Source organism: Sebastes fasciatus, chromosome 10 (genome assembly GCF_043250625.1).
Source record: "Sebastes fasciatus isolate fSebFas1 chromosome 10, fSebFas1.pri, whole genome shotgun sequence".
Lineage (NCBI taxonomy): Eukaryota > Metazoa > Chordata > Actinopteri > Perciformes > Sebastidae > Sebastes > Sebastes fasciatus.
Genome location: NC_133804.1, coordinates 6,344,580 through 6,369,964, shown reverse-complemented (window position 1 = coordinate 6,369,964; position 25,385 = coordinate 6,344,580). Strand labels below are relative to the sequence as shown.

Here is a 25,385-nt window from a genome sequence, read left to right as displayed (position 1 = left end):
TGACATCATCAAATTTCCTTTTTTTTTGTTTGACCAATAGTCCAAAACCCACAGGTATTCACTTTATACTGGTATAAAACAAAGAAAAGGAGCAAATCCTGATATTTGAGAAGCCAGAACCAGACAATGTTTCACATTTTTTAAATGTTTTCATAAATCACCAAAACAATTAACTGATTATCTAAAATATCAGTTAATTGCCTGTTGCCCAAGAAAGTTAATGAATTAGAGCCCTATACCCAACATGTTGTATTCATTAGTAATGCATTGAAATGGCTTACATGGATTTTTTACCTAATATATTGTGTATTATTTGACTTCTTACTTCAATGAGATTGTAAGCAGTAGGTGAAAGCACCATTTTTAATGATGTGTTTACCAGAGATGTGCACATAAGTATCTCAGAAAGAAGTCATTCAGCATCATTAAAGCATGAAAAAACGACTAATCGACTGAAGAAATCTTAGTCAACTAAGACCAAAACAACCGATAAGTCGACTAATCAACTGAGAGGGGGCAGCCCTAATTCTAACCTCCATTTCCACAAGGCAAACCATGAAGACCCACTTCAACTCCTTTCAGAGTGAAGTTTTGTTCATGTGAGATGATACATACGGAATGGTTATATAGTTTAGTTAGTTATATTCTTGGTTATACAATGCATGAAATACTATTGAACCTCCTAGTATCACAACAAAACCTCAAATATAAACCACAGACATCTGATTAATATTTGTGTATTATTTTTATTTGGGTACCTTCCCCACAATAATCCACAAAGACACGTGTCCATTAATTCATTAATATATTCATGTATACATATCATAGTGACAAATAAAAAAGAATCACAATACAAAAGACAATTTAAATATGTAGAATGTCGATCGCATGTCAAAGTCTTGATTCAATATACTCAACATGCATTCAAAATATAAAAATAGACTTTTATGTTTAAGTTTATATACACTTTTTTATAAATATAAGTATACAAATGTATTTTTAAAATACAAAGATAAATACAGTCACATAGTGTACATTATGTACCAAACCAGCAATTACAAACATTATTTTTTTGGATATTTAGCATTCACAAAACACAATTATTACATTAGAAATGCAACTTTAACGACAATTGCAGGTCTTGATTTTTGCCTTTTTTTCTGTCCTTCTTTTGCCACCCATAGTTCCTCACTTTTCAGTCAGTGGGTGGTGAATAAATAAAGAGGATAAGAAACAGGAAGTCTAGCTCTGCCGGACATCCTGTAACAGTTTGTTGATCTCGGCCACCAGCTCGCTGGCGTCCACCAGCTCGTGTCGGCTGTCACTGCGTTTGCCCTGAAGGTGGCTGAGCACAGAGTCAAAATCGTCCTCCTCGTAGTTCTCTGGGATCTCCTCCATGGCTGGCAGCCACTTGGAGGAGGGCCCGGGGAGCGCCACCGGCACTGGCACCGGGGCCGGGGATTGCTGCACCAGAGTGGGGCTGACCAGCGCCGTGAGAAGGGGGCTGCTGTGGGGTTTTGGGGCATGGCCGCTGTTCTGGGGGCTGTTTTTGGGCGCCTGCGAGCCCTTGTGGCTGCTGCTCTGCGAGCTGAGCTTGGTGCTGGGTTTCAGGGTGTGGTAGCTGCCACCCTGGTGGTGGCCAGATGGGCCGATGCTGCTGCCAGGGTTTTGGAAGTGGGTGTTGGCTGCCCAGGCTGCCACGCCCTGCTGGTGGACGGAGGGGTTGGGCTTGCCGGGCAGATGGCCCCTCCTGCGATCTAAAGATCCAGTCATGGGCACACCCACCCCGCTGAGACTAGTCCCCTTCTGGTTCTCGTTGACCTGGACGTACGAGTCCAGACCCTGGGGTAGCAACCGCTGGAACACGCTGCTCATCTCTGACAGCAACGACGTGGTCCCACACAAGTCTTCATCTCTGGCCTCGCCCCCACCGCACCCTCCCTCCTCATCCTCTCCACCGTCCTCACCGCCCAGGTCCTTGCCGAAGGTGGAGAAGCTCTGGTTCCGGGCGGGGCCGGCGTCGGTGCAGGGCTGCGGGGTCTTTTCCTGGGAGAGGTCGGTGGTTTGGCGGGCTTCTTCCCCAGGGATGTAGAGGTTGCTGCGGTAGTCGGAGGACGAGGCCGGGGAGGCCAGGGGCGGCATCCAGCACTGATCTGAGTGACCCAGGACACGACACTCCTCTGTGCAGAGCCTCATAGCTGGAAAGAAAGACAGAAATACTCATAAGTAATCAGGAATACAGTGAAAAGCACACACTCCTCACATTTGAGAACAGAGAACCAGAGAATGTTTGTCATGTTTGGTTGATTAAACAACCAAAACAATTAACTGCCTGATTGTTTCAGCTGTATTTACACTAGATTCATTCATTAGGAAATTAGGCTGCACTGAGGTTGGTTTATTAATTGTATATGCATTGCATTGTGCCATGCAGGTGCATGTATGCAATTGATTGTACACAAGATTATAAGTAAAGAATGTAACAAGTGCAAGTAATTGGTCATAAATCCTAAAAAGGTGGGAACCTATGGACTAGTGTCGCTTTTCAGTAAAAACAGTGGAAATTTTCCAACCACTTTAACCACTAAAAGACCCTTTAAAAACCCCATAAATGATCTTTAAAACGCATCGTCAATGAAAACAAGGCTGCTTTTCTTATGAAGTTGACATTTCAAAACATACAGTACATATATCATGTATAATATATGTAATAAAGTGAGCACATACAGCAAAGTGTTTATACAGATGTACCTTGCAGATAATACTTTCATTATAGCTTTAGTTTTCCATGTTGGAACAAAACAACCATGAATTCGATCGCAAAATCAAAGCGATGCAAAGACGATTCCTGTCAGTTGAGTCTTTTTTTTCCATCCAGCTAATATTTGCCTGCCTCTCCTCAGGTGTTTTTTGCTGCACTGTCTCTGGAAACACGGTAGAAATCTGCCCTAATTAGTCTGAAAGGCTCTCTGCAGGAGCACTGCCTGCTACAGTACCTTCCAATGTATTTACCACAGAGAGACAATTCAGCGAGGCCGATCAATGCCTATTACCCATTCAAAATAACTCCTCCTCTAAAAGCCCTGCATTTTTCCCTTTCAAGTCGCTCTTTTCAATATTAAATCTTCAAATAGAAAATCTCTGAAGAATAAATTAGACAAATCAAATATGCCAACTTGAAGCCTTCATTAAGGGAGTGCAGCGCTTTTCAGTCGTGCCATTGAGGGACTTCATTATCCCCTCATTAACATGAAAGGAACATTTATAATACATCTTAGAGCAGATGAAAAGTGCATTTGGGTGCACTGGAAGGGAAAAAACAGTGCGGGGGCAGCGGCAGATTGGGTGCCCTGCTGATGAAAGGGTAAAAATGATAGATTTAACCCAGCTGATTTGTGTGTAAAACTGAAAAAAAAAGAACACGTCAGGCAAACATTAAGTGAAAGCCTGCCTGTCTGGCTGACTGTAATGTCAATTCAGCTGACTTACTGACTGATTTACTTGCCAATAAATTATCAGACTAGTTTCATTCAGAACTACAGACCACAGGGCCAATAATGTCTTTGAGCTTTTTTTGTAATATCGGAACACAAATTCTACTTTTATCCCTGATAAGAAGGGGATGCTATCCACTGAGCAGGGGAGAACCCAAGGTGTGCTGGCAGTGAGATTTAGACTAAACTGACAACTACAATGTGGGGGACATATTTAAAGGGACATTACAACAAATTAGGATTGTATTTCTGTAATGTTGGAGCAGTTGTGGCAGACAGATTAAAACAAGAATGGTCAAATTCGAAGCAGCAAAGGCTGAGATATCCTGAGTTTTAGTTTGGTGTTCCAAAAGCACCGGATACTACACTTCCCATAATGCAACTCAATAGCATCTTTTGTTAGATACTCCTTGCTCACAGCTTTCATACTCCATGCACTCAGTTTTTGACACAGGTTTTAAGTCCTCAAAAGCCGTAAACCGACATTGACATATACAATTGGTAGAGTGCTCATTTAACCCTTTTTTAAGGGAAATAATAAGTACATGTACATGTTCTACATGCCTTCTTTCACTCCTGCCTGTATGTGACAACGCTGCTTACTCCTCATTCATTATGCAAAAAAGAATGGGGTCAGATCTCGACAGTGAGGATATTTTTAATCAGCGTGTCATAGACAAACTGTTCTCAGCGCTCTGACTCCTGTGTCTGTGGATGAGAGGCCCACTTCTATCTGTAAGACTGACGACGGACCTTAGACCGCAGAGACTTTGTATATTTGTTGGCCTTAAAAAATGTCCTCGATTTCAAGTGTGATGCTATTTTGTCTTTAAATACTGAGTGCAGTGGGTTTGTCAAGGTTTTTTTCAGCCCGGGTCCAAGACCCCTGTGCTATACAGAGCTCAGATTTGAAAAAGATATTGTGCGACATTTTGGGGAAATAAAGCTAATTCACTTTATTTTCAAGAGTGATGATAAGATTGATATCAATCTCAATACACAGAGTGGTATAGATCTTCTCTTCTCTCTCTCAGAAAGAAAGCAAATGTGTATTTGCTATGTTGATTTTTACATTATTGCAGTGCAAAAAAACAAAAGCAGAATAAGGAGCAGAGTGATTCTTTCTTTGAATCCTCCTGTTTTAGAGAATGCCATGTTTTCCTAAAGGGTTCTTTAAGCATTTGAGAATGAGCTTTGCAAAGTTTCAAGCCTGGAGGCACATCCCCTAGTAATATACTGTACACAATCTTCTGCATCTCGATGGGGCTACAAACAAAGAGTCTCTACCTCATTCTTCCCTTGAGCAGGGAGGGCTACCGTATCCAGCCATAATGACAGGGCACCGACTAAACGCTGCTCGAAATCGTCCATGCTGCAGTGGACACGGGGGCGGGAGGCGGTAGTGAACATACAGAAGGAGAAAGGTGAGCTTTGAGATGTAATTACGCTCTTCAGGGCTTAATCACGAGCGCAACTCGGCGCCGACTCCATAGCAACTATTCGTCACATGGCAATTAAATGCCTCCTTTTCATCAGAGGAGCGAGAGGGCTTCGGTTTTGGACGGCTGAAAGTGAAGGCTCGAATGTGGGGAAAAGGGAGAGTGACTAACGAGCAGAGCTATGAAGGAAGGGAGGGGGAGGAGGTGTTGGTGATGAGATTGTCTGCCGGTCTGGGTCGACTTTAATTGGGATGTAGCTCAAATGCAGTGTCGAGTGATGGCTGTGTGGGAAGCTGGCGGGAAAAAGAAGCGGGAGCTCTGGGAGGAGAGGGATGGCGTGATAAAAGAAGCTGCGGCAGCTTGCAACCTGTGTGACGTTAGTGAAGACAGCCTGAGAGGCAGAGAGGGATTTTGGAGTGTTTGCTAGGAAGGTAGAATATTTTGAAGTCAGTAGGGTCAATCAATGTTCAACAAGTCTTCAAAGTTCTTCCTTGTTAACTCAACTGTGGAGAGGAAGGGAAACTCCATGCAGTGTGACAGTATAGGGAGACGAGATGGGTGGCTGTAAAAGGAGGATCAGTTGAGCTATCTGGAGAGATATCTCAACAACTTAGTGACAGTGAGGTGAAACTCATACGTTCAGTATCATTCACGGACCTCCAAGGCCAATGCACATGCACTTGTAATGCAGAACAAAGAAGGCATGCCGCAATAGGTAAAACAGTGTTTTGCTACCAGGCAGCGGATGAATAGAATGAGGTATGGCACTTGCTATGTGTTGATCCAGGGTTTCTCGACCTGTTGTGGCCAGTTTATGGGTCACAAAACTCTCATGTTCCCAGCAATAGAGTTGTCTCTTGGTGCATTGCATCCTATCGCTTTCTGTTTTCAAGAGTACAGAGGGAGTTCCTCAAATAATTCTACATAAATTAATAGATAGGTTCAGTTTTGTTCAAGTCTGTCTTAATACATTACTAATTTGCCCATAGGTACATTGAGTTATTGGTTACTGGGGCTCAGATGTGATCACTTCCAAGCTTGACTCCACTGTAAGTGAGGTGGGACAAAATCCATGTATTTTCTACAAGACCACCCTCTTTATGTCCAGGGACCAGTGGGCAACCTCCAAGTCTGAAAAGTCAAGCCAATGTGGATGTGCCTTAAACCTGCATTCTTTCTAATATCCAGCAGAGGGCAACTCCTCTGGTTGTATAGAAGTCTATGAGAAAACAAGCCTACTTCTCACTTGATTTATTACCTCAGTAAACATTGTCAACATGAGTTTATGGTCTCAATCTCTAGTTTTAAGTCTTCAATACAGTGTGATGTTCATTTAGTAAGTTACGGTCCAATTTAGAGTCAAATAGACCATAAAGCAGGGGATGCTTTAGGGCGGGGCTGCCTTGTGATTGACAGGTCGCTACCACAGCGTCGTCTAGTCTGGGTGTTGTCCGTGTTTTCGTCTTAGAACTTTAACTCTTTCAAAGTGTGATTTCAGTTCATGAAAGTTAATTATAACCTTTTTGCCACCCTCTCTCGAGTCCGGTTGCACAAAAACAAAAATGTCAAACTCGAGGCATCAGAACGGCAGTCCACAAACTAATGTGTGATGTCATGGTGACGACGTCCACTTCTTATACACAGTCTATGCCAGGGACACTGAAAATCTACTATTACCGTCTCAAAAGGCTGTACCTTTAGTAGATATCCACTTGATTTGTGCAAAGTCTCATATAAGCTTGAATTGAACACTGGAATGCCTTTTCACAGAATGGGGACTGTGGATTTTGTCGCCTGTCACTTACGTTTAGGTCCAGTATGGATTATAGGAGGAATGATTGGAGCAACCAATAACTCTTTCATTGTAGCCTATATCATGTGGGCATTGAATTATTAAGATAGTCTGGAACAAATCTATACATATCCTTTAAGATTTATGATTCAAAACTATGTATGTGATCCCTTTATTAAAAATATATTGAAGACATCAATATGTCAGTCTAAGGAGGGTTGCTACTCCAAGGTTGAGCCATATTTGAAAAAGAAATTGTGTTTATTGACCGTGTAAGTGAGATGGATGGAATAGTTGATTTCACTGAACACATATTGTATATCACATAAATTGTAAATCCGGACGATTAGTTGATTACTTTATTTGTCAATCAACAGAAAATCAATCGGCAGGATTCGCTGGTTCCAGCCTCTGAAATGTCCACATTTCCTGCTTTTCTCCAACTTACATGAAACTAATGTGGATATGTTTGGGTTTGTAACTGTCAGAGACGTCACCATGGGATCTGTAAACTCGTCATGGGCATTTTCACTAGTTTCTGACATTCATAATCTATTAATTAATTATTTGACAATGTATTCATCAGATTAACCAATAACGAAACAAATTGCCTTTAAATTTTTGCTAAAATTTTTCCTGTTAAATGTTGTGGATACATATTTGTTAGGGGAAACCGATAGTACAACGTGAGGATTTAATGAACTGATGCATTGTAAAAACTGATTAAAGACTGAACTTTGGATTCTGAACTAGATGCTGAGACAGGAAGGGTAATGATGGGATATGAGAGGAGGGTTGTGGGGTGTGGTGGATGAGGGGTGGCCAGGGGGTGTACCTGCATGCGTTCTGTGCTGGCCATCAGGGGCATATATCTCAGTAAAGCCCTCACCAAGGAGCCTATCCATGGGTGACTCCCTGCCAGGCTCGTAGTCGCTGTCCCCTGCCTCACTGTCTCCGCGGCCGCTGTCCTTCAGACTGAACTTGTCCATCTCGTTCAGGGCATATCTGCACAGAGAGAGAGACAGGCAGAGGGATTTGATACATTCCTCAGAGAGCACTGGCTAGTCAGTGACAATAATATCATCAAATAGTGAAGGGAAAGCCATGCTACTGATGGATAATACGGAGCACGGAGAGGCAGAGAGCGCTCTGCAGAAGAGGTTTTACATAAAATTATGCAAATGTGAAGTTATTGAGCATACAGTTTGACACTAAACCAAAAAGCTACTGGATATGGAGTTATGTGAAAGCACTGACAACAGACAAAATCCTGTGGACATGATATTATAGAGGTGCACAATATAGTATTTTTACCTTACTTCTGTCAATGTCTGACAATAAAGGCTTCGAACGCATCATGTTGTGTGCATTACCTGTAGCTCCTGGTGTATTTGTTGCCTCTGAAGCTTGGTCGTGGCTGGTACTGGCCCTGATGGAGCATGGACAGAAGCTGTGAGACTTGCTACAATCCCAAGAGAAACAAAAAACGGACAAAAAAAAAGAAAAGACAAAAATAAAAGGAAAAAATGAAGAGGGGAAAATGAATGGACTCAAACAAGCAAGGCCACAAGACAATGTTGATGGTGGTGGGGGGGGGGGGCATTGTGGATAAGGGTGGGGTAATGCAGGACATTGTGACTTGCTCCTGAATGTGATGATCAACGAAAACATGACACAAAGAGCTGAAGGTAACAGAATATGGGAGCAATTGACAAAGTCAGAACAAATACTGAATATATAACAAAAACATAGTGCAAAGTATATGATTTTGGATAAAAAATATCGCAAGCAGATTATCTTTTGGTTTTAACAGATGCCTAATCAATTCTTAATACACATAAAGCTGTATGTTTACGCTGCCTTTAGTACAGACAGCAGTCATGACATAGTATCTAAAGAGAATGCACTAAAAGCATGAAAGAAGCTCCATTGTCTTACCTCTACAGGGGGTGTGGCGTGGGCCAGCTCTAGGGCAAAGTTCTCCGGCACATGATTGGAGGAGATGGTGACCAGGCTGTTGAGGGACTGGCGGCTATGATGACTCTGCCTGCTCCCCAGGGTGCCCCTATCAGGTGTAGGGGAGGCTGAGGGGGAGCGTGGGTGGGCCCTTATGGGCAAAGTCCCGTTGACGGTCGGTACCAGGGTGATATCCGCCTTGTGGATCTGCCTGGCTGGCTTCTTGGGGTGGTTCTGGTAGCTGTTCTCTGCCACTCGGCAGTTGTAATTGTGCCTGGGGTCTTTCTTCTCACGGCTGCATCGGGCAGTGGCGAACATCACCATGACGATGAGCAGCAGAGCGCAAACGGCCCCCAGGGAGATGATGACGATGAGGGAGAGATCCAGCGGGGCCTGGCTGGAGCCGGTGGGGTAGAGAGGGGGGAGGATGTCCATATTCTCCTGCAGGGAGAGCCTGAAGAGGGCCCCTGTGGACAGCCGAATGGTGCCCCTGTCCTGCACTTCCACCCTGATCTCCATCACGTCCCTTGGAGCCTGCTCCAGGCTGGCGTTGGTTCTGAGCTCGCATCGCCGAGCGTCCATCACGAACAGCCCGTCCTCGTTGCCACCAACGATGGCGCAGCTCACCTCTCCGTTGGTGCCGGCGTCACGGTCTGTGACTTTGAGCGCAGTGATCAGCTGTCCAGGTGATGCGTACTTCCACACCGGCAGCTCGGCGGTGTGATTCCGGAGGGAGGGGGAGTGGATGATTGGCGGGTTGTCATTTTCATCCAGAACTGTCAGTAGGACAGTGGTGTTGGTTGATAGCACAGGGTTTCCTCCGTCACGTGCCTGAATGGTAAAGGCGATCCGGCTGACGTCTTCGTGGTCAAAGCTGCGTAAGGCGTAGATTGCGCCATTGGAAGGGTCAATGGTGACGTAGGTGGAGATGGGGCTCCCCTGAACCAGAGCATCCATGATGGTGTAGGTGACCTGGCCATTGGTGCCCAGATCAGGATCTGAGGCCACCACGGTCATCAGGTAGGCTCCGGGAGAGTTGTTCTCCGATTTGAAGACCTCGTAGCGGCTCTTTTCGAAACTTGGAGGATTGTCGTTCTCATCCAGCACCTGAACGGTGAAGTGTTTGATGGTGGAGAGGCTGGGGGAGCCCTTGTCCTCGGCTATGACCGTCAGACTGTACTCTGACCTCTTCTCTCTGTCCAGCGAGACATTGGTGAGGATCATGTAGTTCTTCTCGTAGGTCTTCTGGAGTCTGAAGTGGCCGTGGCCGTGCAACCTGCACACCACCTCGCCATTGAGCCCGCCGTCGCTGTCGTCAACACGAACCAAAGCTATGAAGGTGTCCACTGGGGCACCCTCTGAAATGTACGCCACTTCCTCTTTGCCAGGCGTCATCAGGTTGATGTTGATCTCTGGTTTGTTGTCATTTACATCCACCACTTTCACCACTATCTTGCAAAGCCCGGGAATGGAATTGGGGCCCAAGTCCTGAGCCTGAACATCCAGTTCGTAGGAAGCAGTGCTTTCATAGTCCACTTTCTTAATAAGAGTAATGTGGCCATTTTCTGGGTTTATCTTAAATGTTTCCAAGATCTTTGGCGAGACATGGCTGCTGAAAGAGTAGACTATTTTCCCATTAGTGCCCTCGTCTGGATCTGTGGCGTTTAAATCAATGATTAGAGTCCCTAGGGGAGAGTTTTCCAGCAAATTGATAATATAAGCCTGCTCGTCAAAGGCTGGGCTGTTGTCGTTGGAATCCGAGATGCTGATCTTGAGTAAAGTGGAGCCAGACTTCGGAGGTACACCGTTATCCGATGCAGTGAGCTGCAGCTGGTAGCTGGACTGCACCTCTCGGTCCAAATCCCTTATCACCACCAGCTCTGCGTACTTGGCCCCGTCAGTCCTGGTCCTTATATCGATCTTAAAGAAGTTATTGGGTGTTAAGGAATATGTGTGCAGGGAGTTTTCCCCTACGTCCGCATCCATGGCTCCATCCAGAGGGATGCGCGTACCCACGGACGCGCTCTCCGAGATCTCGATGGGCACGATGGCGCGGGAGAAGTGCGGGGAGTTGTCGTTGATGTCCAGGACTTCCACCTCCACGTGAAACAGCTGCAGGTACTCCGTGGGCAGCGTGACCACGTCGAATTCGATCGAACAGTTCGAATTTTTCTCACAAAGCTTCTCACGGTCGATTTTGGTGCCGATGCTGATCTCTCCGTCCTCCTCTCGGACGGACAGGAACGGAGTGCTGCCTCGTTGCATAGCTCGGAACCGAAAGGTCAGGGAACTGGGTAGTTTGGATAAAACCCCGGCGACATCATCCTTTAACCGAGCGATGACCGTGCCCACTTTCTGCTCCTCGTAAACTTTGTATTTCAAAGTCTTACCGGTGGCGCCGCGCGTAACTGCAACCAAAAGCAGGAGTTTGAATAGTGCTGAAGAGAAAATAGTTCCTTTGGTTTGGATCATTTTTGCCCTCATCTTCTGTGAAGCACTCTGTGGCGATTACTTCCACAGAGGGGGAAAAATTGGAGGGGGGGGATCTTCTCAGACGTCTGGCATGTTAAATCCTCCTCTGCTGCTGCTGCTCACTGTCGCCAAAAGAAACTCAGCCAAAACAGAGAATAAAAATAAATAAATAAGATAAATATATTAGTAAATTGTCCGTCTTCTTTTGGAAAAGAGTAGCACCCAAAAAGAAAACAGTGGCGACCTCCTTGTAGACAGAATCTGTTGCATATATCGACATATGTCCGTCGCCTCGTGTGTGTGTGTGCGCTCCAGCGGATGAGTGAGAGTGGATGAAAAGACGCAGCTTTCTCTCAGTCTGTGTGTGAGAGTGAATGAGAGAGAGAGAGAGAGAGAGAAAGAGGAGGAGGGGAGTGTGTCTGGGTGCGCGCGCCCTGCTCCGTGCGCTCTCTTCTGTCGCCTCTCCAGTCTCTCTCTCTCCGCGCGCCCCGCACCCAAACTGCGTCTCTTTTCCACACAACACCCCCCACCCACACCCACTTCTCCTTCTTCTACTCACTCGCCCCCCTTCTCCTCCTAAATCACCAGAATGGCCTCCTTCAAGCAGCACAGGAGGGACTATTGATGGCAGCCTCGTCTCTCTCTCTTTCTCCCACCTCCCTCACCCAACACAGAAGACACCCCCAGTATCAAAAGTGTGCCACAACAATGGGCAGGAGGAGGAAATATTCTGGGCTCAGCCACACTGACCCTCGGCAGACTTACATTGTTATGGTTGCAATTCAACAACGTGTGCCAACTTTGGTCTTTTGTCATGTGTGCGTAAAAGGCGACTTTGTCGCTCTAAGAATAATAATGGATAGAGGAAGGAAACATGCCCATCAGTCAGAGGTGGTTATGTGGCCGAGGCGCACACTTTAAAACCAAAAAGTATACATCAAATACCCTTGTTGTATAATTTTGCCTTTTTTTTGTGATAGCCAAAAGTGAACTCATGGCTATCTATTTTAGAGAATGGTATCATCGGATTACCCTAATAGTGTCATCATTTTCTTTGTGGGGTTTATGAGATATAGCTTTTTTAATCAAACTATATCCTTTATCTGCTTTGTGCGCACTGGGCGCGCAATGAGGAGCAAAATGTCTCTCCTTTACTGAGCTTTAAATCAGGGCCTGACATGACTGAAGCCAAATCTGCTCTGTGGTTATTATGCGGTCACCGGTAAAATATTCCTGTGTTGTCATTACAAGCGCTGAAAACATTGTTTGTTTATGATACCCAAGAGCGAAATCTTAAACCAGTTTACAAAACTATATAATCGACTGACCACAACAGTGCCATCAGTTGCTTTTGGGGGTCTTATAACATGTCTATTTATCTAAACTGTGTCATTCCTCTTCTCTCTTTGTGCGCACTGCAGGACGCGCAAAAACGCACAAAATACCTCTCCATCCAATTATGTTTTGCCAATAAATGCCATTTTTTTTGTTTCACTGATGAAACAACAAGTTAATTTGTCTCTTGGCTCTCTTTGGCTCTAACTTTATATCAGAAATAAGTGTCACACAGTTGAAACCAACTATGTTTTTGTGCATTTCCTCTGCGGCGCCTCAGTTTACCAAACGAACAAGTATAAAAGTATGATTATTTTGCCACAGTGATGACATGTTTAGAACTTAGAGATATACATTTTGATGATGTTTCTCGAGCTTTCCTACGCTATAAAATACATTCTCACACTCACATATGGGTTAATTAAGGTCTGGCGAGTGCCTGGCCATCCCAGCTGACGCCCTCAACATGTGCTCCCCCAACACCCCCCACCTCTTGCTGCATGATAATGTCGTATGGAAGCCTGCATCTCTTGATCCCACCAAATTACCATCCTGCAAAACTCAAAGTGTCTCTCAGAGAGCAAACAACTGGGCTAGCGGAGCTTTATGAGAGAAGCACCATGGCCATCTGGCCCGGGCCAAAGACAGCCCAAACCTACAATTACCATCTATTCAGACCCAGACCCAGCCGCCCTCCGGCCAAATGACACCCAGGGAGAATAAGCCCCAGCTCATGTCAGATAAAATCTAATATCCTCCTCCTCACATTGCTGTGAAAAAAAAACTCTTCTAAACCAGTGTTGTATGAGTTTAATATTCAGAAGTAATGAGAAGCACTTTGGATTGACTTTATTTGAATGTGTCATAGCTGCTGATATGATTCAGTGGAGGGGAAAAAGGAAGGAACGGCATAAAGATCATAAAGGCTGATAAGTGTGTTAATGTGTAAAAGTGTTTCAAAATGTGTAAAAGTTCACATCACAGCCAACATTTCTATAGAACATCCTCATCAGAGTGTCACAGACTCCAGTAAGCCAGCAGAAGGTTCCCCAGATCCCTTTTCTTTCCCCCAAATCACTCGGAAAGTAATGAGTCGCGCTGCGCAGACTTATATATTCTCAATAAGCTCCATTTGGAGCGAGAGCCATATCTGATAACCGCAGCACTGATTGGTTTCAACAGAGCAAATTATCTGGAGCCCGGCATCTTTGAGAGGATGCGCCTCTGTGATGGATTTTATCTGCATTTTAAATTCCTATGTGTGACCCGTGGGAACGGGCTCTCTGCGCAGCCATCTGTCTCTGAGAAAACACATGGACATCAGCTCCTGAGCTGATACACACACACACACACACACACACACACACACACACACAGAGAGACACACATGACTCGACAAGGGCAAAGCGTCCATTCAGTCAGTCCACAGTTTAAAGATGCTCATTTCATGTTTTTTATGAACAACTTTACATGATGTGCCCCATATCTAACAGCTATCTTACGAAATATTATATCCTAATGACCATAATATTGCTTAAATCATCCAGGTGGAGTTTAGGATATAGTGCCTCTACTAATTTCAGGAGATAAACTGGAGAAATTACTAATAATTGTTTGGCTATTTTTGGGACAAAGTGATGATGATGATCAAAAAGGCTATCTTTTTGTTCATGCAGTAAGAAGAACATTCGGACACTGCACTGTGAGAATCAGACGTTGCCTTCATGAACTAAATCTAGGCTATTTGGGTTTGGTAACATGAAACGCTTGAGAGCGGTGGAGTCAGAGTTGTTTTAATCCAGCTGATTACGCGTTAACAGAACCATTACGCACGGTGCCAAGCTCTCTCCACGCGCAGCAACACCACTGTGGTGTCTCTCTCACGGGAGCAGACACGGTCCCCCGGCGGGTCTACAATAAAACAGGGATTTAAGAGTCCCGTAACATCTAACAGCGTTAGCCACGGGCCGGTGCGCATGCACACATAGTACTACACCCCCCATGGTGAGAAGCTGATGGTGCCCTAATGGCATTACTGGAGGAGGGAACGCGCGCAAATCACGTTTCCTCTGCAAAAGAAAAAAAAAAAAAAAAAGCTCCACATGTTACCCAGATTCCAGCCAATAAGTTTTAACTTAATAATAATAATAATAATAATAATAACTTTATTACAATCATCACATACATATAGGTAAATACATGAAATGTGTCCTTTGTTTGTTGCTGCCTTTTATTAAACCAGATAATGATCTTATACTGCACTAGAGCTTTTACTCTTGTGTGTTATACTCTATTTTAGCTTATATCCTAGCTTTTATTTTGAGCTTTTTTTTAATGTTCTAATCTTTAATATTCTTTTATGTTTTTATAACTGTTTTAATTACGTCTTAATATTCGTTTGCACTTTGTCTCAATGTTCTTGAATGTTATGTAAAGCACTTTGAATTGCCCTGTTGCTGAAATGTGATCTACAAATAAAGCTGCTTTGCCTTGCCTTGCCTTTGCATTTAACCCATCCTAAGCACTTTTAGGAGCAGTGGACTGCTGTAACAAATTGTTATGTAATATAACCTACATATACAACCACACTGTAGATATAAGACGACAAGTCTGTCACATTCTAAATACCCAGGTTCAGTAAATGTAGCGTTCATAAAGAGACATCTTTAACTTGTATGAGGCAGAAGGGCTGCAGCCAGTTGGAGGAAGGGTGCCTGGATGGGTGATGTGGTGGATGCAGATATAGTCTCTCCTTGGGGACCATAAAATAGCTGAAAGGAGTTCGGAGGGGAGTGTGTGTGGGGGGGTGTAGGGTGACCGGGCTCAGCAACTTTGTCATTGAAATGAAGCAAGAGATCCTCATGACAAAGGCTGCGTAGCAGGTGGAGAGAGGGCGGTGCGCCCCCCCCCCCAAACCATTCTCCCTCCATCCCCACAGAGAATCAGTGCGCACCGGGTGGGGGGTGATGGGGGTGGAGGCTGGGAGCGGTGGGGGGGTTTGTGTCGTGTGTGCATTTAAAAAAAAAAAAAAACATGGGAATAAATATGATCCCCCCATTTTCATTCCTCTGTCTGATTTTCTTATTTCCTCTTCAGAAATTGTGTCAAGAAGCGAGCCTATATGAACTGAGCAAACATTACCAACAGGCACGGGTAATAAGAGAAAAAAAAGTAATAACACCAGACAGCAGTGTTAACAGTATGATATTCAATAACAGTCTAGTTAAAATAAATTAGTTATAAATTCATTCTGATCTCTGTGAGTAGATGTTCAGCACCTCTCTGTCTGTCTGTCTCCCAGGCAGAAGGGGAGTCTTGGCGTGCGTCGGGGGGTCGGGAGGATTGTAAAGGCACGCGAGCATCTGCCACCATCTCATTACCATGCTGTTAGCTCGCGCGAGACGGAAGGGATTTGGGCTCAGAGAGAGAGAGAGGGGAGTCGGGATTTTTCCCCTCCACCCACCAAACCAGAGATGACGCATCTCAAATTTCAATGTGACGCATAACCAGCTGATCACTGGTTCAAGGGTTGTTCTGTAACAATATAACATGTGACTCAGTCTGGATTAAAGCATTGATAGTAGAGTATTAAAGGTCCTACTCTTGTAGGGCAAAAAACCCAAACGTTGCACCCATATGTATGGCTGCAAAAGCATTGGTGAGGTCCAACGCTGATGTTGGGTGATCAGGTCTGGTTCACAGTCTGGTTCACAGTCCTGTGTTCCAGTTCATCCCAAAGGTGTTGGGTGCGGTTGAGGTCAGGACCAGTGATGTTCTTATGGAGCTGGCTTTGGACATTGTTAAGTTGAAACAAGAAAGGGACAAACACAAACTGTTGACATCAAGTTGGAATAACAGTATTGTCTAACATAGTAGTGTATGCTGGAGGTTTAAGAGTTCCGTTCATTGGAGGCTCGTACCGTTCATAAAAGGGCGTACCAGTTTCCTGGAAGTCCAAACCAGGAAAAACAGATCAGATTCACCTGAATGACGTGCCCACATACTTTTGGCCATATAGTGTGTTTAGTCCATCAGGTAGTCATGTGATTATACAAGAGAAATATGAATTGCCTAAATGCCTGGTATGCACAACACAGCAATATTTTTTTTCCAAAATAAAATATTTACTCATAAAGGTATTGTTCCAAATCCTTAAGCAAACATTTTTTTTTTGTAAAGATTTATTTTCTTGGAAAACAGATGATGCTTAATTTACAGTGCAACTGTGTGATATGTTAGAGACATAAAGTTTTCCATTTTCTGCATGAAAAAAAGTGTGTTTAAAGGAAAAAATCCAAGTGTGTACAAATACATGTCAATGCCATTCCAGATGGCCATGTAGCGGTGGAAATATCCGTGTATTGGAATGATCAGATGAGATGAAGATGAAAAATGAAAAGAATCTTCTGTATGTGCCCTCTTGACTTCACTCGTTGGCTTGCTTTCCTCATGTCTGATTCTCTTTTCGTGCACTGATTCGTTTAAGCTGAACCGCCAATCAGAGTCTCTCACCGACGGGCTCCGCCGCCGATTCAACATGCTGAATTGGCCGTAAAAACTCACGGGCAGATTAGAGCCGACGGTGTAGGACACACCGCAAAAACTAGACCGAGAAGACGCTCACCGACGGCCCCAAACTGTCCGACGGCTGACCGTCAGCTTGGTGTGTCAGGGCCTTAAAGCTAAGCTATTCACCTCCCAGCTCTGCTCCGTACTTCACGCTGAGACATGAGATTGATTGTATTATCTCACACTCTGAAAGAAACTGGATGAGGATATTTCTCAAAAATGTTGAACTATTCCTTTAAAGGGAAAATTCCCCGGTCCCTGTCCCCCTCACAAAGTTATGTGTCTTCAATATGTGATCTTCACTGTATCGTAGGAGTTATTTTGTGATGAAATCTTGCAAGTTTTACTTTTCCACTGCATCCTCAGCCTGCATTGCTTACCTCTACAGCAGATAGTGATATTTCCTACGTTTCTGAAAGTTGTTCCCCCTCAGAGGAAAAGTGGGTCTTTGTTAAGTTGTGACAGTGAAAAGAAGGTGTTGCAAAATGGCACAAAGAGAAAGACGACAGTATGGTGACACATCTGCAACCATGCAAGCTGCAAATCTGAGTCTTTGTCTCTTCTGGATTCCTCCGTGGATAATTGTTGAACGTTGGTGCAAATAGTTGCACTTTGATTAGAGAGACGTCACGCTCAGAATCAAATTCCATTGTAGTTGTGCGGAAGCTAACTCAGCACGATATCAGGTTGTCTACATTTGCAAGTATCCACAGGAACAACAACCAACAACAACACAAAGACACCTCTGTTCACATACTTTTCGTCTGGGTCTGTTTTTTTTTTCCTAGTTTAGTCTCGGCCTCTTCTTTCTAAATGCTACTATAGTGTGCTTCCAGTGTGCTTTGTGTTTGGATTTGACCTTTCCCTGTTTCAGCATGACTTCTACAAAGCCAGCACTGCAAGCTCCATAAAGAAACGGTCTGCTTGGATCCACCTGGGTGTTAGACATATATATTTTGAAAAGACACTGTATGCATGTAACAAGCCAAAACTACGTTTCCTGTAAATATGGAAGTTTATTTTGAAAAGACACTGCATGTGAGAGTGTGTATGCTTGTATGAGTTTGTATGATTCTTGTGTAACCCGTTCTCACTCCCAACTCATCAAATACTGCTGTTTGGTCAGTGCCCCTCGGTATTGGGAACCGACGCACGGAGGCACCCTTTAGCAAAAGTATGTGCGAACCGGGCTTTCAACTAACTCCAATGTAAACCCATCCGCGGCGCTATACGATGGTCAGAGCAACTGACGTAGTATTAATAGCGTGAGAATCCGCTAAGGGCGGGCGGGAGGGCTGGTGGATGACTTATTTTGTCATATCAGTCTTTAGTCACATGACTCGTCAGTATCGTCAGCCCCGTGAGTTACGTGAGCTATTAGTCACATGAGTCGCTATTCAGTGAAGTTAATGTCAACCACCGTTTCCTAACCCTACCAGGTTTAAGGTTGTGTTGCTTAAACCTAACTTCCTGTGAAAACGAAAGCTTATTTTGGAAAGGAAACTATGCATGTAACCAATGTATTTTGACATGCCGTCCCCAGTCCGTCCAAAAGTAACGCAAAAGGAGTAGCCCGTGCTTCGGTCTCCGATGCCGAGCGGCACCGACCAAACGTCAGTATTTGACGAGTTGGGAGTGATAATGTGTTGTCCTGTGAACACAGAAGTTTATTTTGAAAAGACATTACGCATGTAACAAGCAGAAACTGACACGCCGTCCCTGAGTCCAAAACTGACACTAGAGCGTCAAAGTTTGAAGTGTAAGGCCACTGACCAAGCGTCACTATTTGATGGGTTGGAGGTGAAAATGGGTTCTATGGATACCCACGATCCTCCCCTTTACAGACATGCCCACTTTATGATAATGACGTACAGTTTGGGGCAAGTCATAGTCAAATCAGCACACTGACACACTGACAGCTGTTGGACTTGAGTTCGCCATATCATGATTTGAGCATATGTTTATGCAAAATGCAATACCTGTGAGGGTTTCTGCAAAATATCTGTTAGTGTTTTGTGTTGTTAATTGATTTCAAATAATAAATATATACCTACATTTGCATAAAGCAATCATATTTGTCTCCCATGTTGATAAGAGTATTAAATATTTGAAAAATATCCCTTTAAACAGATAAAAAAATTATTAATTTGCGATTAATCGCGATTAATCATGGACAATCATGCGATTCAATAATTGAATCGATTGACAGCCCTATTTTACGCACTCTGCAGTTTATCAAGATTATCCCAGCATGAAAAGAGGGTTTGTAGGAAATCAATTTCAAGTTCAAGAAATGAGCGAACCGCTTCAAATTTCTGGTCCAGCAAACATCATTCAGGACAAACTGGGACATATCTGCATGTAAGTTAATTTAATTTGTATGAGAAGGCAATATAATGGCAAAATGTCCGCATTTTCTTTTCTCTAGTCTTTATTTACATATTTTGTATTGAGATAATCCAAAAGTAACGGAAAGTTACATTACTGTGATACTTGGATTAGGTTACTGACTACATTTTTTTAAAGTAACCCTCCCAACCCTGTGCAACAGTATATCTGTAAACAGTATAGACAGTATACTGTTGCAATCTTATTTATAGAGAATAACAACTTTACAGGATGTTTGTCACAGTTTGAATAGCAATCAGCTTCTGCATCAACATCATTCTCATGTGCGTTTCTAAATGTTACAATATGGAGATGTATTTATTGTTGGGATTGTGTCACGTGAAAGAACAGAGAGGAGGTTTCAGTATAACTTGTGATTACTGCATTGTTTACATCACTTGTAGCGGTGTTCATGCTGAGCTGTTCTCATGCCGTAAAGCCTGTCAGCCATTCACTGCGGTAGAAGAGCTTGTTTGCACTCCTCTTGTCTCTGATCAGCTCTGATTGTCTTCGCTGGGATTGCCAGCCCATCCATAAAGCCCCTTGCTTCTACCTGGGGTGCAGTCTTGTTAACTGCCCCCCCCCCGGTACTCCATTCACATTTGGAGGTATTGAAAGAGCTCCTTGACTTGGTAATGGGGTCTCCGAGCTGTATACAAGGCCCTTGTCTTGTTAGGTATGTGCTGCGCGCCACAACCATTTACCTTGTTGACTTTCTCCGCTTTTGAAAAGAAGCTTTTAGATGTCCTGCTTCACCTTGAAGAGCAGCGCTCACAATGAATCCACACAGTGTAAAAAGGGTCTCAGGAATGTGCAGGGATGATTCGCACTGAAAGTAAAAAAAATAACATGCTTTTCATTTCTATAGAAAGACACATCTGTAGCCTCAGCTCAGAAGTTACGGATTTTAAACTATTGCAGTTGTTTTTTAGACATGAAATATTCATGAGCTTCAAAAAAATCAGGAACGTCTCGTCGATATTCTCCGCGAGCAGCGTGTTGTCATCGACCCTGCTCTGTAAATTAGAGCAGCGCTGACAAACACCACAAAGGTATCCGTCTGCGAGGACTCTGCTGGCTGTTTTTTGTCTGCCGCGAAGGCTAATTGACTTCTCTGGCTCGCCTAAATAGACTCACAGTAGTCTTACGTTTCATGCATGAACAGCGCGGGGCTGTTTACGAAGATCACAGGCACTTTTACACCGAGCCCTTCCCTGCATTCATGTTGTGACAGAGCCAAAGCCCTCCTCCCTGACGGACACACGTCTGGCATATGCTGCCCTGATACCTGATCACTTGTTATTGAGGTTGCACAATAGCCTCTCCTGGTCTACGCCCTCTTTTCATATCTCAGGACAGGGAGATTAGTGTCCAACCAGTTGTATGTAACGGTGTAATATCCTCTAAACCTTCAAACGCTAGCTTTTTGTATCAACCCACCTTTATTCATCCTACCCCACCCCTCTTTCTCTTCACTTTTTAAAAGGGAACTTCTGAGGAGTATCTGCCAGATACCAAGCAAACACTTTTTTTTTCTCTCATTCTGGTTCCATTTCAAACCTGTTCTCTCTGCTCCTCTACTCTGCACAAGCAAAGTAGCACAGAGTGCCTCGTCAAGCAGCAGCATTCGCTTTGATGCCAATCATAAAACTCGTTAAGTTAACCAGGTTTTGTGCAGAGTCAGGCGCGCCGACGCAACGCTGTTTTTTTTCAAACCGTCTGAGAGTTGTGGGTGGCGCATGCAAGCAGGACAATAGAGGGACGACAGCAGCGAGTGAGGAGTTTTTTTTTCCCCGTGCTGAACCAAAGTGTCGAAGGGGGAGTTGGGAGCGAACAAAGGCCTCCGATGTGGCTGCAGTTGAATGTTTACCACGTGCGGGGCCAATGGGTGACATATTTTCGGGAGTGCTCATTCATTACGCCGAAGATTTACTACCCTCAGCCCCCACTTCTTCCTTTCTGTTTGTCTTGGCAGATGTGAGGCAGGCGCTGTGGCCTTTTCTCTCTCTCTTTTTTCCTTTCCTTTTTGGTGTGGGGGTAGAATCGTTCTCACCAAAGCACCACGTGTTCTTAATTCCGGGGCCATTTGCATGGAAACTCTTTTGGGTACCTAGATCAGCTTTCACAGCGGGCTAGACGCTCTCCCTCTGTTGTGACTCGAGCGGTCCGCGGCAGTGCCTGAGGCCTCCTTTTTAATCTTTGCTCTACAATCTCTTCACTTAGTTGCTCTTTTGTGTGCAATTCCCCGTCACTATTGATATTACATCAGCGTGGCATTGCAGGCAATCAACTGGTTATTAAACTGTAAACAGATTACTTAATGCACAAATGTAATTAGCAAGCATCTAATCCATTACAACAGAACTAATAAGCTGATGCAATAACAACCATATTATCCATTTAATGTGTTTTTTTTTAAAGTGCTGTTATATTGCAATTAGACGCAGGACCAACTGTAAAGTGGTGGGCTGGTCATCAGATTTGTTCTTTATTACGAGCTATAACCAACTTTCCCAATGAGTACTTGGGCGCACCATGGAGCTTTTTTGTAATAATTGCCTGCTTACAGTACCCCACACAGACGCCGACCTTCTCTATAGTGTTTCACAGTAACTAGCTATTGCAGGCAATCCAGTGCTATTAGTTATCACTGCAGGATCGTGTTTTACGACCTTAATTAAAAGGTTCAGACGGTGAAAACAGCAGTTGTGTTTATCATGGTGGCCCAAGGGGAAGGGGGTACTAAAGGGTGTACTTATTACGCGGCCTATAACCATGGCCAGTCCTAATGATTCTCAGACCCATGTGCTTTATCTAAACACATTCCAGGTTGGGCCTGGGGAGGAAACTGCAAGGGCCTCCTATAAGCGACCCCTTAAAGGCTCCAGCGTTTAACTATAGCTAATGACGTGATCCTCTGCTTTGTCTGACCTCTGTTAGAGGCAGACTTTTGAAGGAAATCCAGGTCTAATTCAGATAATCTGAGAGGAATCAGAAGTCTCATGTGGTGCTAAACAAGCCATTTCTTCCCCGAAAACACGACTGAGTTGGGCTTGTAGAAACAACTGTAAGTGTATATTTGTTCGGGCCAGCTCTCAAATCCGCCAGTTGGTTTGAGTCGCTAAGAGAAATAGACAGGGGAAAAGCACAAGTGCAGGCGGTACAAGTTTTTTTGGAAGTGTAGCAGGGATGAGAAAGCCCCAGAGTGGGGCTATGGCGCGGTGTAAAAATGAAAAGTAAACAAGATTTTCTGACAGCTAAAGAGTCTCCTGGCATCTACCGAGTTCATGTTCTCCAGACAGACCCACTCCCAGCTACTGAGGGAAGTGTAGAGGCGGCTGCAGGGCACAGTGACAGAGGCCTGCAGTGTGTATGTGTGTGTGTTTGTGTGCAGGTCTCGTGTGAAATCACATGGCTGAAATGTGGGCCAGAGCCAGCGCTACGCCAGGGGCCAGTACCTGTGTGTTGATGAGGAGGGACACGTTAAAAGCAGCCACCGATTCGCATTAAGAGCCGCAAAACACTTAGCGGGTTGTTCCCTCCTGAATCATTCATGAGCAACTCAACACATACATTTAGAAAAGAAAAAAAAAGCCAGAAAAGTGGGAGTGTGGAAGGAGAGGGGGAGATGATTTGCATAAGGGAAAGTTGAAATGTCGGACGACTGATGAGCATTTCTTTCTGATGAGCTTCTTCTATATACGGGACCGAGTTCTGGCGTGCATGTTAATAGTCGGGCTAATTGACTATTAATTTGAATCAAAGCCCTGCGCGGGATAAAAATAACTTCGAGAAAACACCCTAATGATCTCTTTCTCCTCAGTTCTCCCTGCCGCTCTTCTTCTCCTTCTTCTTCTTCCCCATTCATCCCAGCGGGTTTGTTAATGAAAACTTAAGGCTCAAACAAATCCAATACTCCCAAGAGGGATTCTCTGGTGGGGTAGGCTGGAGAAAGAAAGAGAGAGAGAGAAAGAGATGCACCAGAAGCATCTCTTTGCCTAGCTGTGTTTAAGCTAATGAAAGAGCTTCCTAATTACTTTGCCAGCGTTGATTTCCATGAGAAAGCCCCAGTCATCAGTCACGACACCTTATTCATTAGTCTTGCCTAAAGGACGGCCCCTCTGTCGCTGCGCGCCCCCCCCCACCACCACCACCACCCCTCGTCTACTGCTTTCATTTCTAATCTACTCTTCCTCACTCCCTTGCTTTTCCCTCCTATCATAACAAGCCACAGTGTTTTCAGAGTGAGGAAAGGGGAGAGGTGCAATTAAGGGAGTAGCTGCACTTCACTTGGACCACCACATTCATTATACACAGCTCCGTGGAGGCTGTAGGAATGAAGTCCCCTATGTGAGTGCTCGTGTCAAACACAGTGTGCAGTGGGACGTTGTAACAGGTCTTTGATGCCAAACTAAAAGTAATTTTGATAATTGGCAGTTGAAGCTGAAGAACTTAGTTTGGGACTTGCAAGCAAAGTTTGTTTTAGGATGTTACTTGATGATACAATGCTGGTGAGAGCAGATGTTGTGGACAACAGAGAACATAGGAGCAACATATTTTCAGCTGTGTTTTCTAAAATGTAAAGCCATAGAAATCATAAGTGAGGGAAAACATAGTAGCCCTTCTCTCACCTGCTTCTTCAAGGGTTTACCTCCTATGACCAAATCTGTGCAACGGCATTTCATATATTCCTTTTTCTTTAATTTCTAAATTGTACAGAGCAAGGTAAATGTGTGTGTCGTCTGCATAATCATGATTGTTTATTTTATTGTTTTGAACAATTTGGTCAAATGGAAGTATGGGAATTAAGGATTGAGCCTTGGGGAACTCCACACATCATGTTGGTCTGCTTATGCATAGTAGCCAAAATTGACAAAATTGCTCCAGTTCTAGATACAGGACTTGAACTGCCAATCCAACCCAGTTTTCCCATCTGTCCAGTAGTGTTGTAAAGGACCAAAGACCAAACACAAAACACAAACATTTTGTAACGTGTAAATAAATGAAAATGTATATGTTTCTGCTGAGTGGTAACATACTTTACTCAACATTTCAGAAAACCTAACAGCTCCAGCCTTGCACAGCCAGACTACATGTCAGCTAAACATTTGGTATGAGATTTAAGTTTGGAGTAATCAATTCAGCCGGGTCAGATGCACACCAAACTAATCAGGATTCGGTTCATGTGGTTTGTCAACTATTAAAACTTGGCTGTGCAGGTATAAATTAACACACAATTCTGCAATTTCATGAGCTATTTCTAAATTTGATACTGTGCTTTTTTTCCAGTATGGAAATCAGAATCAAAGACAAACGACTGCCCAGAATGCCCTGCATCCGTCTGTGTGGATATTTGAGTGAAGGAGAGCTGTCAGTCATCTATTGTTCAGCATTTTGGAAATGACATCTGTCTCAAGCTAATTTATCCATGGCCGTGCCACGTCACAATGCACCAAGTCAACATTGTGGGATTGCTCTCAACTTGTGTGCAGCTAAAACATAAGTCTGGTTTATTACAACTTGGATCTTATTTTAATAGTTTTGCCATCATTCCTATCAGATATAATAATGTCGGGGTCAGTCATAACATTATACTACTTACTACAAGTCAACAAGAAGGAAACACAAGAAGAGTATTGATCTTCCCAGATGTGTTCCCAGATCTCAGCCATTACTTTAGTGACTTTCAAGCACGTTTCAAGATCTTTTGTCAAGACCTCCAAATTACAATTTGAGATTTAATCACCCGGAAACAAAGTACTCGAGTAGAGCGAACTCGAAGTTGATAAAGAACGTGTAATGTGGTTGAAAACTCAGTGAAAAGCTAGTAAGAAGACCTTGAGTTAAGATTATTTTGTCCCAACTACTATTTCCATGGTCACAAATAAGCTTTCATTCACAAAGGAAAAAAATGTAATTATCCTCCAACAATTCAACTAT

General features: G+C 44.0%; 1 protein-coding gene across 3 annotated transcripts; it reads right to left on the bottom strand.

Annotated features, from left to right (window-relative positions):
• Positions 1 to 726: 726 nt before the first annotated feature.
• Positions 727 to 11,627, bottom strand: pcdh18b (protocadherin 18b). 3 transcript variants are annotated; one of them, XM_074647820.1, is made up of 4 exons: positions 8,664 to 11,627; positions 8,099 to 8,187; positions 7,615 to 7,730; positions 727 to 2,198 (listed from the first exon to the last, which is right to left on the bottom strand). In XM_074647820.1, the coding sequence occupies exons 1-4, from the start codon at positions 11,163 to 11,165 to the stop codon at positions 1,243 to 1,245; spliced, it is 3,663 nt and encodes a 1,220-aa protein (XP_074503921.1). In that variant the 5' UTR covers positions 11,166 to 11,627; the 3' UTR covers positions 727 to 1,242. The 3 variants fall into 3 exon arrangements, with proteins under 3 accessions (XP_074503921.1, XP_074503919.1, XP_074503920.1); XM_074647818.1 differs by having other exon boundaries at positions 7,561 to 7,730; positions 8,664 to 11,625; XM_074647819.1 differs by having other exon boundaries at positions 7,561 to 7,730; positions 8,099 to 8,154; positions 8,664 to 11,625.
• Between the last annotated feature and the right edge of the window lie 13,758 nt (positions 11,628 to 25,385).